General features: G+C 44.2%; 1 protein-coding gene across 1 annotated transcript in view; it reads left to right on the plus strand.

The window, feature by feature from the left end:
* The window catches only part of insrb (insulin receptor b), a 49,548-nt gene extending 36,916 nt beyond the window's left edge, over positions 1 to 12,632 (plus strand). The window contains exons 5-23 of the mRNA XM_049727540.2: positions 481 to 620; positions 705 to 849; positions 920 to 1,134; positions 1,256 to 1,382; positions 1,460 to 1,710; positions 2,135 to 2,302; positions 2,387 to 2,585; positions 3,137 to 3,266; positions 3,347 to 3,500; positions 3,612 to 3,760; positions 4,197 to 4,353; positions 4,616 to 4,712; positions 4,829 to 4,896; positions 4,958 to 5,187; positions 5,463 to 5,573; positions 5,657 to 5,819; positions 5,992 to 6,121; positions 6,201 to 6,335; positions 6,429 to 12,632. Coding sequence (XP_049583497.1) covers positions 481 to 620; positions 705 to 849; positions 920 to 1,134; positions 1,256 to 1,382; positions 1,460 to 1,710; positions 2,135 to 2,302; positions 2,387 to 2,585; positions 3,137 to 3,266; positions 3,347 to 3,500; positions 3,612 to 3,760; positions 4,197 to 4,353; positions 4,616 to 4,712; positions 4,829 to 4,896; positions 4,958 to 5,187; positions 5,463 to 5,573; positions 5,657 to 5,819; positions 5,992 to 6,121; positions 6,201 to 6,335; positions 6,429 to 6,783 — 3,124 coding nt within the window. The 3' untranslated portion in view covers positions 6,784 to 12,632. The remainder of the gene's footprint in view (positions 1 to 480; positions 621 to 704; positions 850 to 919; positions 1,135 to 1,255; positions 1,383 to 1,459; positions 1,711 to 2,134; positions 2,303 to 2,386; positions 2,586 to 3,136; positions 3,267 to 3,346; positions 3,501 to 3,611; positions 3,761 to 4,196; positions 4,354 to 4,615; positions 4,713 to 4,828; positions 4,897 to 4,957; positions 5,188 to 5,462; positions 5,574 to 5,656; positions 5,820 to 5,991; positions 6,122 to 6,200; positions 6,336 to 6,428) is intronic.
* The last annotated feature ends 332 nt before the right edge of the window (positions 12,633 to 12,964 follow it).

Genomic DNA, 12,964 nt, shown 5'->3' on the forward strand with positions numbered 1-12,964 from the left:
AAAAAAAAAATTATGCTAACACTAATCCAGTCACGTTGACTGTCATTCCATTCCTTTTCTAAAACAAAAGCGCAGTTCAGCTCGGCAATGGTATGCTAATAGATTCGTTTTAATCAAAAGTTAGGAATGGATACCAAAATAGAACTTTTGAGGTACAACACTGGCTAACATTTTAGTTAGCTTCACAAAACTATTTTCCCATAGGAGGTAGTTCGAATTGATTTGTTCCAGACTGAAACATTGCCCACATTTTTCTCTCAACATTTCATTTTTAGTCTGGTCCTCCTTTTGCAATAATTGTGGCCTAAATGCCCAAATGGCAGCTCTGAAAAGTATCGAGCACAGTAATCCATTTTGGAGGAAATGCACAAAACGTCCTTGCTTGTCCATATTGATCGCTATCGAGCGCTATCATGTCAGTAAGTGCTGCCCTCATTAGGATGCTGATGTTTTTATTGACGCTCCTCTCACTCTACGCAGGTTGACATGCTCGCCGTGCGCAGGCCTTTGTCCCAAACTTTGCGTGGGGAATAAAACCATCGACTCCGTCACCTCCGCCCAGGCTTTGAAAGGCTGTACCGTTCTCCAAGGCAACATGATCATCAAGATTCGCGGCGGGCGTGAGTACACAATTTCACTGGTTTTAAAAAATATTGTTTAGGAGCTCAGTGGCTGATCGCCATCTTTTTTTTTTGACTCTGCAGATAACATAGCGGCTGAGCTGGAAGCTAGTTTGGGCCAGATTGAGGAGATCACAGGCTACCTAACGGTTCGCAGAGCCTACGCTCTTGTGTCCCTCTTCTTCCTCCGTAAACTACACACCATCAGGGGGGAGCATCTCGAGGGAGAGTAAGTCTTCCCGGTTTTTTCCTCCCCACCTCCCTCCACTGTAACTCATCCATCTGTGCATCTTTTCCAGCATTTATGCCTTCTATGCACTGGACAACCAAAATCTGCGTGAGCTGTGGGACTGGTCCAAGCATAACCTGACCATCCAACGCGGCCGCACTTTCTTCCACTATAACTCTAAACTGTGCATGTCCGAAATCAGTAAAATGGAGGAGGTGACTGGCACCATCAAGCGCAACCAGAAAAATGACATTGCAGTGCGCACCAATGGGGACCAAGCCTCCTGTGAGTTTGCAGGATTTTTTTTATTAGGCCGTGTTTGTGCAGATACACGCAGAAATATGTCACGAATTAGGAATTTCTTAGTTTTTTAAATCAAAGATACATGCTGCTTTATCTCTTCCAGGTGAAACCAAGCTGCTGAAATTCACGTTCATCAAAGCGGCGTCAAACAAGATTTTAGTCAAGTGGGAGCCATTTTGGCCGTTAGATTTCAGAGACTTGTTGGGCTTTATGGTTCTCTACAAAGAAGCGTAAGCATCTGACACAAAGCTAATTTTGATCATTCGCGAAGGACGTTTCCGTCATGTTGCTTCCTCGTGTCTTGTAGGCCGTATAAGAACGTGACAGAGTTCGACGGGCAAGACGCGTGCGGTTCTAACAGCTGGGTGATCGCCGACGTTGACCCGCCAGCCCGCGTTCCCGACAACAAGGAGCAGAGCGAGCCGGGTCATTTGATCCGACCCCTCAAGCCGTGGACCCAGTACGCCATCATGGTGAAAACCCAACTGTCCGCATCTGACGAGCACCAGGTTCACGGGGCCAAGAGTGAGATCATCTATGTCCGCACCGATGCCGCCAGTGAGTTACTTTCGAGCTACGCACAAATTTGAAATCGATGAGTGAACTTCAAGCACAACAAAAAAAAATGCTGACTTGAAAATGAGTCAAAATGATCAGGAATTGTGATTGCGCAACATCTCTCGTTGTAGCAGGATGTTTTCTTGCAACATTTTAACGGCTACTGTGTCCACGGCCGACTGCTGATCAGTCGAACCGAGTGGAACACTTGGCAGAAATGCCACTATCGTCATTTGCACACAAATGTGCAAACAAAAGACTGACTCATTCAAATCATTGCTCCATAGTGACGTTAGTGGACAAAAACCCGGCAGGTTACCTTTGTACAGCAATAACAGAGGGGCAAAAAAAAATCAATGACTGATCGAGCCGGACGTTTCTAGAATGTCGTGCCCTAACATTTGTCTCCATCAATCTTCCTCAGAGCCGTCAGTCCCTCTGGATCCCATCTCCTCCTCCAACTCCTCCTCCCAAATCATCCTCAAGTGGAAGCCTCCCACCAATCCCAACGGCAACATCACCCACTACCGGGTCATCTGCCGCAAGCAACCCGAGGACAGCGACCTCTACAAGTTCGACTACTGTCTGCAAGGTCGCTATCCGACCACGTTGGCATTTCTTGACAAATCCGTTTAGTTTTTTTCCACTCTTCTAAACATCTTCGGTCCTTGGACAGGAATGAAGCTGCCGTCCCGGACCCCGACCCACTTGGATAGCGACGGCGAGCAGAAGTGGAACCACACGGACGAGCCCAACATAGGGGTCAAGTGTTGCGCTTGCCCCAAGACGGACATCCAGCTCAAGAAGGAACAAGAGGAGATTGAGTATCGCAAGACCTTTGAGAACTACCTGCACAATGAAGTGTTTGAGAGCAGGTACATTTCACAAGTGTTGACAGTGTGGACTTTTTTGTTCCGGGTCGGACAGTAGGTGGGAGGTGCTGATTTTGAAGGCCCAAGTGCATCGAACCCATCCACTTGAAACACACACACACACTCCATTGCGGATTCCCTACGGAGATGATTAGTGCGGCCATTATCATTCACGCCAGTCAGGCGTGCAGTCATGCAAACGGCTATTCGGACACACACAGTCAGTGAAGCTAACACACACCTCAGCGGGACTGTAATAGGTCAGTGTCATGCAACACGGTGCGCAAAGACCTCTCCGTGTTTCCCTTTTTCATCACGCAAGGCGATGCAGGATGTTTTTCTCCCACTTGAGCAGCTTTTAACTCAACCTTGCAGCTCTGAACTCTTGGCAAGAAAAGTACAGAATAGTCAATGATGCTTTAGTAGAAGTCAGTCCACCGCTGCGAAAAGGTCTTGCTCAAAGGGTTCAGTCGGGAAGTGGATGTTGGCTCATGAATACCACCTAGTGGAGGTAGTTTGTAAGTGCTCTGTCTGTTTTTTTTTCTTTCTCCCAGACCTGCTCGTCGGCGACGTTCAGTGGGCGTGGCCAACGCCACCGAAATGCCTTTCCTTCTTCCAACACTCGCCAGTGTTCCTAACGGTTCTAAAGGCACATCGAAAGACGAGGACGAAGAGGGAGCTAAGGTCTCAAACGCTGCCTTTCACTGTTTGCTAAAGAAAATAAAGTGACTTTGTAATAATGGTCACCCTTGAATTTTGCACAGGTTGAACTGAAAGTCTTTTCGAAAGAATCAACCGTCATCTCCAATCTGCAACACTTTACCAGTTATAAGATTGAGATCATGGCTTGCAACCATCCCACAGACCTCAAGCGCTGCAGCATGGCGACTTACATCAGTGCGAGAACCATGCCGGAAGGTGAATCCATCTTCGTTTAAATACAAACAAGCCGTTTTACAGACATGATCAGCAGGCGGCTTCCAAAGCATGCAAGGAATATAATCTGTTTTCTTCTTCATGGTCTGACAGAGAAAGCAGATGACATCCCAAGCCTGGTGTCCCACGAGTTAATGAACGGCGAGCCTGCCTCTGTGTTTATTAAGTGGAAGGCTCCCGTCTCTCCAAACGGTCTCATCATCCTCTATGAAGTCTTTTACCGCAAGGTTGGGGAGACCGAGGTCAGTACCACCGGGCCTATCTTGTGTTACAATGCCCCGCAGATAGCAAGAACTAGAAAATCCTCCAAGCAGAGGCAGGAACAAAAAAATATTTGTTCATAAAACCGCAGGATTGCATATATTTATTTGTGTGGCGTAAATGTGTGAATTCTACTTGCATTGCTATTCATGGTGCCACCGCGTGAGTGCAGGAGCCAGTCGCTGCTGTTACCATAGCGACAGAGGCAGGAAGGAAGACTAGAATGCAGGCAAAGCAATGGATAGGCATCTCACCTGCACTGCACACTGCAATGCATCTCACACCTGTAAAATTATTATTGTTTTTATTTTTTTTACACAATGGTGGCCCGTGATGAAATTAAAAGATGTGCTGCACCGATAAAACCTCACCACACAACCGTACATATTTTAATTTCCTGACTTTTTGTTACTCTAGGTCCACACAGCTTGCGTTTCTCGGCCCGCGTACCTCAAGTCCGGCGGTACCAAGCTGTCGCTCGTACACCCTGGGAACTACAGCGTGAGGGTCCGCGCCACCTCCTTGGCAGGAAACGGCTCTTTCACAGAAACCGCCTACTTCGTCATGCCCAACAGTAAGGCTGAATTAAAATCCTGCCATGCACTGGGGATGTTCCGAAATGCTTTTATTGATTTTCTGTATATCCGCGTTAAGGTGAAATACTATGATGTGAAATTTGCTCTTGACCGGAGATTGGGTGAAATGTAACCCACTAAATTATTTGAATGGGTTCATTTTATGTGACTATTTTACTGCCCCAGAGAGCAAAACTTTTATTAGCCGAAATTTGCCTTCAGTTGCTTTGACCTGACCAAAGCCTTGTATGTGATTTACAGAGGATCCGGGTATAATTGGGGTCGTCATCGGCCCAATCATCTGCTTCATCCTGCTGTTGATCGTGGGAGGGGCCGTCTTTGTGGTCTTTAAGAAAAAGTAAGTGTTGCAGTAGCTTTAGGACCTTAGGACATGCTGTTCATTGAGGCAGTGTTGCGCAACATCTCCAAAAAAACTCTCAGTGTGTGACACTGCTGTGTTTGGATCTGTTACAGGCAGACAGAAGGCCCAACTGGACCTCTCATTGCCTCCTCAAACCCGGAGTACCTCAGTGCCAATGACGGTAAGAAGCATCATAACAAACTGGGTTAGATGGGTCCTCACAACTCCACCATTTTGTGTAGTTTATGTTCCGGATGAGTGGGAAGTACCGCGGGAGAAGATCACAGTGCTCGGGGAACTGGGCCAGGGCTCCTTCGGCATGGTCTACGAAGGAATCGCCAAGGACATCGTCAAAGGTGACCCGGACACCCGCGTGGCCGTCAAGACGGTCAACGAATCGGCCAGCCTGCGAGAGAGAATTGAGTTCCTCAACGAGGCGTCCGTCATGAAGGCCTTCAGCTGTCACCATGTGGTAATAACCCCCACGCTTTCCGACCAGCATAAGCACTCATTCCTCAGAGATTCATGACTGGCTTGTTGTGTTGACGCTACCATACTGACTCACAGTTTGACTTGCAAAACAAACATTCCCACTTGTAATAGCGGTTTTACTGCCTTGCCATATGTCCTGACGTTCTTCTATATCTTTACTACTGTTGGCTCAGATAATCAGGTCCGAGGTTCATGATTGAAGAGTTGTTTTTAATATGTGATTTTTTTTTTATGATTTGTTTTTTTGAAAAATAGGTACGCCTCTTAGGTGTTGTGTCCAAGGGTCAGCCCACCCTCGTGGTGATGGAGCTAATGACACACGGTGATCTCAAGAGCTATCTGCGAGGTCTCAGGCCAGACTCTGAGGTTGGCACTGTTTGCAAACGATTAGCCGATACAAACAGTCCACCACATCGGTAAAAAATCGGATTCCTGTGTATGCGTGTCAGAACAACCCGACCGGCCGTCCTCCACCTACCCTGAAGGAGATGATCCAGATGGCTGCGGAAATCGCAGACGGCATGGCCTACCTCAACGCCAAGAAGTTTGTGCACAGGGACCTGGCAGCCAGAAACTGCATGGTAGCGGATGATTTCACCGTCAAGATTGGAGGTACTGATGCACATTTTTTTTTTTCTATTTAAACCGAAATTGTCTACGCATCTAAATAAGGCAACAAAACTTCAGTTGTATTGTATTGGATATCCAGGTGTACCTAATAATGTGACTGTTACATTACCTAATAGCTCACTGCGCTCAATTTCCACCTTTCCGTCCATCTCAGACTTTGGTATGACGCGAGACATCTACGAGACTGACTACTACCGTAAAGGAGGGAAGGGTCTGCTTCCCGTCAGGTGGATGGCTCCGGAGTCTCTGAAGGACGGAGTCTTCACTGCCCACTCGGACTGCTGGTAGGCGAGCGGGCCCACCCACGCGCACATCTCACAGCTCCCATCGATGCATTCTGAGGCCTTTTTCTTGCTCTCGCAGGTCGTTCGGCGTTGTGCTGTGGGAGATCAACACGCTAGCGGAGCAGCCGTACCAGGGTCTGTCCAATGAGCAAGTTCTCAAATTTGTCATGGACGGAGGATACCTGGACCGCCCGGACAACTGTCCCGAAAGAATGTGAGTTGTGTTTATTATTATTAGCTGCAGCTCTTGTTGATTTTTGCGTCATGCAGCTTTCTCATTAGCGAGTTTCCTGTTTCAATCACGCAGGCACAACTTAATGCAGATGTGCTGGCAGTACAACCCTAAAATGCGTCCGATGTTCCACGAGATCATCGAGATGCTGCGGGAGGACCTGCACCCGTCTTTTCAGGAGGTCTCCTTCTTCTACAGTGAGGAAAACAAAGTCCCCGAGAGCGAGGAATTTGATTTGGACCTGGACAACATGGAGAGCATCCCCCTGGACCCGTCCTCGTACTCCCAGAGAGAGGAGGGCTTAGGCAGGGACAGCGGGCCCTCTGTGGCCCTGAGGGGGAACTATGAGGAGCACGTCCCCTACACACACATGAACGGCGGCAAGAAAAACGGACGAATCTTATCGTTGCCCCGATCCAGCCCTTCCTAACATTTTCTCTTGTCCCGAAAGAACTTGTTGAACTGGCCCAACTTTCCTTCTTTTCTCCCGCAATCCTCCGGGAATCCTTTTCTTATTCTTGGAGAAGACCTTCTCAACAACACACATACACAGTTCTCAGGACTTTTTCTTCCTCATGACTGCCAAACAAACACAGGCTAGCAAAGGATGCAAACAGCACATGGGTCTTTCTGGTGTCGTCTTTTTGTTTCTTGCTGTCGTTTCCATGGAGGGGGTGGGGGGACTGTGAACACAAGGAACCTTAGACAACCACAAGGCTGCTCTTCTGCTCAACCTCTTGAAAGACGTGGCTCCGCCTTCCACGGGGCGTTTCTTTGCATTTACGTTTCTTCTCCTGACTCCGTCTTTTTACTCAGATAGTGGCCTTTGGATATGTGGCCTATACAGAAAGAGACGTGTCTCTCTGCGCTCGTGTTCCTTTTGACGACAATTTCATGTCTAGCTTGGAAACGGTGGGATGACACAATCATAGAACAAACATCTGATCATAGAGGAACGTTGGGTCGTTTTTGCGTTTGTTTTGCTTTGTTTTTTTTTTTTTTTTCCTTTCCGGCTCTGCAGAATTCCAAAACAACACACATATTCATCGGGTGAATAGTTTTAATTTATTTGCTTTTATCTTCGTTTTCTCTCTTTTCTATCTGTGTCCTCACTTATATGGCTGAAGGATATTTAAACAGTTAAGAATTGGACAAAGGAGTTCCTCAGACTGACCAATAGCTGCTGCTTTGATATATTTTACTAGGTATAGAAATATATGAATTTATATAATATATATAGTATATATGGAATATTGGTATGAAAGTACCAACATTTTATATATATAATATATGACATTGATGTTTTTGTATATAGTTCATATTTGTAATATTTTTCATCAAAAGCTTTGTTAGTATCTAGATTTTATTTTTTTGCCAATGTTTTTCCTTGAAATGTTTTTATTTTTATAGCCCCAGATCTCTCACTAATCTGCCATCAGTGCTCTCTCCTCTCCTATTGTGACCACCTAGATGGGAAATTACTTCAACCCACTGAATCATTTCTCTTTTTTCCTCCCTTTCTTGTTATTAAGCAACCCCCCCCTGGACCTTCTGTCTGTATGAAGATGAGACTTTTTTTTTTTTTTTTTACAACGATAAAACACACACAAAACGCTTGGATGAGGTCACATGACATCTGATCGGATTTCAGTCCGAGGGCGGCCCGATGAATGTACTTCCCTTTTAATGGCAACACTTGTCATGTAGGAAGGTCCTGAGATGGTTTTCGATCCTCCTTGTCCACTTAACGAGCAGAACTTGTCAGAATCTACAAACTCCAGTGTCAGTGAGATGACAGCCGCGTTGGGTTTGCCTCCGCATGTTTCTCCTTGCTTCTAACACTTCCCCGATCCTTTCCACCCGCTTGTTCCCTTCCCACCTCGCAAGCAACGGCCACAAAGTTCCAGCAGGCGGTGTAGACACATCAGTTTTCTCCACTTTGTGTTTTTCCAATTGCAACATCACTCAATGCTGGCTTAGAATTTGATCTAAAATATTATTGAAACTGTAATTCAGCAACTTCCCCACTAGGTTAAGCAACACTGCCCCGATTGTGAAAATCCCAAAGATATCCAGCAGTATGCATTGTGGTTGTCTACGGCGCCTTTTTCCACTGCCCGGGCTCCCGCTTGATGCTTTCCTAGCGCCGGTAACGTAAAGCGCTGCTGCTTGCTCATTGGTTGAGGATTTTTGAGGGTTAACCTCTGCTTACCCCATTGCAGTGCCTTAGCTACAGACACTGCTGTATTATACTCCACAGTTTCCACTTTGCTGCAGCGTGTCCTCAGTCTCCTCTGGAAAAAAAGGGAGAAAGAAAAAAAGGGACGCTGAAGCTTATCTGCCGCAGTAGAAAACCCAGCGGAGGCGAGTAGAGCCAAGCAGTGGAAAAGCATCACAAGTCCACTCAGGTCTGACAGTGTCGTAGCAATTTACTCGTGTTCCTCTCCTGCCTTCCGCTAAAGCCCATAGCTTCTACTCAACATTATTTTTTTTTAATTTATTTGATCACTTCACCCTTTTAAGGAGCATTATCACCCATATCAGTCTATGAGTGTGCCACCCGACAACTTGGGCCCGGTAGCGTTGGGCAAGCTTGTCCCAATCTTTTGGAAGCCCTTCTGTTTTATACCAGTGCCTTCTCCAACTTGGAGTTGCGAACCATCATCGGGGTCATGTAGAGAGCTGAGATGAATCTTGGACTGTTATATTTGATGTTGAGAGAAAAAAAAAAAGGATTTGATGCATGACAGTAGCATGGTGGACTAATTAGGACCCCCCCCCCCCCACACACACACACACACACTTAAAAATCACTTAAAAATACTGTATACTGAAATAAGGATGACTTTGTTGTATGAATAGCAACAGGTTGATACACAGGTTATGTGTCGCTTCTGCCATCTAATGGAGGAGAGATGATCAAAGATTATATTTCCTAAGTCATTCTAACCCCAATTAATTGAAATTAGGTGTAGCGGTTGGAAATCACTGCAGCGCTGTTTGGCTTTACAACACCTTGCAAGTCACTGTGAACACAAGCGGCTCCCGAGCTGGCCAGTAAGAAAAAGTGAAAACGGCTTGGACAGCTCTCGTGGCATATGCAATTCCTCATCAAGATACTTGTAGATATTTATTTTGTTAAGATGAAGCGGTTAGCATCCGAGTGGAGCGTTAAAAAAAAAAAAATAGGTGTGTGAGGATGGAGCGATGCCGGACTCCTTGTTTGTCGTTTCTCATCATCGTTGTTGTGTTTGTTGTTGTCTTGGCCGGAGTCTACCTCAGTGCACACAGAGGAATCACACCAGACGCTCGCCCGACAGCCAATTTTTTCTAACACTGCTCACATGTGTGGCCTCCTTCTGTCTGCTTCCTGCCTTATACACATTTTTGGGGTCTTTCCATTCAGTTACGTTGCCCCACCCCAAAGCTCCTTATTTAAGTCCTCTTTCCCTAGAAATTTACCATGGACCAAAGTATTGGGACACTAAAACAGATAAAATGAAACCTCTGAGGGAATTTTTGGATCTTTGTGAGGTCGGAAATAATTCTCCCATCCATTGGGACAGGAAAGGCGCTTCTCTAAGTAGGATCCAGAGGGACATCTCAATGGACTTGTTGTGTTTTATTTTTTTTTGTCCAATGTGTTCTGAGTGTTCTACTGTGAAAATCGAGAATATTAACTTTGTGCGGATGCGGGCTGGTTTTAAAGGAGAACAAGTAGGCAGCACCAAATCCCCCCCGCCCCTGCCCCCTAATGAACTTTCTCCCTTTTGGGTTAAATCAAGCAGGACTGGGACAATCTTGTGTGGCATGCAAACTCAAAACAGATGAACAAAATTTCAATTGTAACCTAGTTTTAGTCTCAGGGAGGCGACCTGATGATGCTCAGAAGAAGAGATACACCTTAGCTACCTTTTATATCAGTTGTGACTGAAGAAAAAATACAAAGCATCCTTGCAAATATAGACGTTAAAAGCCCCTCGACCCACAGATGATCCCATCTTTTCCCCATCCTCTCTGATTTTGGAGACAATCAGGAAAACCCGAAGCTCACTCTAAAGTCAAGTGGCTTTGACTGACCTCTAGTGGCTGGATGGGAGCATTGCAAAGCAAACCAACCCACCAATACAGTAGTGCCTTGCTTTGAATCCAGTAAAAACCTCGAGAGGACCTCCAAATATGAAAAGAATACCCCAAGAAATATGATTTTCTAATCCAGTTCTGTGTAAATTAATCAGTTTAATGAGATAATATCATCATTTAGGATTATTCTTTTTACCACAAATGGAACTTTTGCCTGCTCTGCTAAGATTGCTTCATGCATGGAAAAAGGAATGATGCATACCAGCGTATAGCTTCTTCATGTGACCTTTAAAAGAAAAGAAATGCCAGTACCCTTCAAACATGTCCCAATGTGAAAATTTCCATTCTTGCTGAAGTGCATCCCAACATTCAGAAAAATAAGCTGATTAAGTAACTCATAACTGTAAATAGCAGTGGATCCCCCTTCTCTTTTGCCCGGAAATTGAAAGCACTTAATTTAGGGAACTTTGCTCTGTTCATGACCTTACAAGGAAAAAAAAAAATAGCTTCCTTTCAAAGAGGTTAGCAAGTGACATGAGAAACTTTTGGAACTTAGTTTAGTGAGAATGTTCGCTCAGACATTTTTTGTGAGGATTAATGGGAATTAACTGGGAATTAGGCAATATTTTAAAAATTAGTATTTGCGTAGAAGAGTCATTCATAGTTGGGGGTGATACAATTTAAGGACGGTTCATTTTAAAGTGAAATGATGCGGTTCTATTCAGGCTGATTTGATTTCATATGCTACAACTCACTTTTTTTTTAAATTTTCAAATCAGATTTACGGATTCATACCGGTTGTTATGAGCCTAATACTGTATGGATGTGTATTGTGCATGTGTGTATGTTTACACACACTGTACATCCACACGCACACACATTCCCGCTACAGAAAAGCCCCGGCAGGTTTCCACTTCCTGTAAATTTTCCCATTAATTCCCATTGAAAGTGTCCCAATTGAAAAATCCCTGCGTTGATTTTACAAACCTGCTCATATTTCAGTTTGGGTTGAGAACAAAGCATTTGTTGTATGTATTCTTTCTCGTTGTTTTAAAGAAATAAGTATTACCTATTAGAGAGCTGTTGATTGTTTTATTTTATTTTTTTAGCCAAAGTAGGGAGGGCAAACAATGACCTTTTTTGTTTCTTACTGTAAACTTTTACTACTCTTGTACATTATGAATTTGTTATTGTGTATATATAACTTCCTTTTTTGTTGTTTTCTAAATTGAGAGGATATTTTCTGTTGTTGATGATGATGACACAGCCCACTTACACAACACAGGAAATCAGCCTGTGAAAACACACACCGCTCGACCTTTGACCGACTTTCAATCAACCCCATGCATGTTCTTCCCAATGTGAGCCCGACAGGCCCAAACGCATCACTGAGGCGCGTTTAGTTTGTGTTGTTTTTATTTTATTGGGGCTAAATAATGTGTAAACTGGACGAGACCACTGCACATCCAAGACGTGTGATGAAATAAGCTATAAAGATGGTTCAACCACCATTTTTTTTTTCCCCCTCCCCAGTCCCCAAGTTTCTTCTTCAGGCGATGAATGAATATGGAAAACAAAAAAGTACTGCTGATGAGTGGTGAGATGATATTTCATATTTATCTTATTAGTTATGGACAGATGGGTGTCTGTCCAGTGGTCTGCTCCAGTTTCACACAGTAGTACTTTTAGTTTAGCGTGTTGTCTCCGGTGCACATACAGTCGCTTGTAGTGGCCGCCATGCTGTGTTGTCATCGAGCAGGTTGTTTGTCTTTTGTTCATGCTGATGTGTTCTTTTTTTGGGGGGAGGGGGGGTCGCATATACGTTCCTGTTGTCAGTGTATGTGTGCGTATGTTGTCCAAAACCCAGATCGCTTCATCCCTCACACTGGATCCAAATGTGCCATTATCTTTATGTATCGCATTTATCAACACACACACACACACACACACACACACACTCAGAATTACACGATGCATATTGTACAGGATCAAAAAAAAAAAAAAAGACAAAAAATGTGCCATGACTAAATGAAACGCTTGACAATTTATTTTTTCTATGGTTTCAAAAGGAGAGCCAAGTAGTGACATGTACAGAAAATGTTGCAATGATATGAAAATACAAATCTTGCTGTGTGTAAATTATTCAACAATTAACTGTTTATATTAAAATTATGAATAAAATTATTGGAGAATGTCTTTCCTCTCACTTCTTGGCAGAGATGTCAATTTATCATAGGAAAAAGGTTGCGTTTTTTTATGCAGCTGTCATCGTCAATTTCTTCATAAGATGCTCTAAAAGGCATTTTGAACACATAAGCATGTGTAGTTTTGTTTACATTATAAAATTCAGTGCATATTAATCCAAAGGCTTTAATCGAATGATACTTTTGCTTATTGTTTTTTATATAAGTCTGCGCATAATTGACACTCCCATAATTTCAAAGCGACAATATTTTGATCCCAGAAAAGCCAAGTATGTAGACAACTACACAGTAACACTTTTCATGCTTACTGATAACAATTATTGT

Source organism: Syngnathus scovelli, chromosome 10 (assembly GCF_024217435.2).
Source record: "Syngnathus scovelli strain Florida chromosome 10, RoL_Ssco_1.2, whole genome shotgun sequence".
NCBI lineage: Eukaryota > Metazoa > Chordata > Actinopteri > Syngnathiformes > Syngnathidae > Syngnathus > Syngnathus scovelli.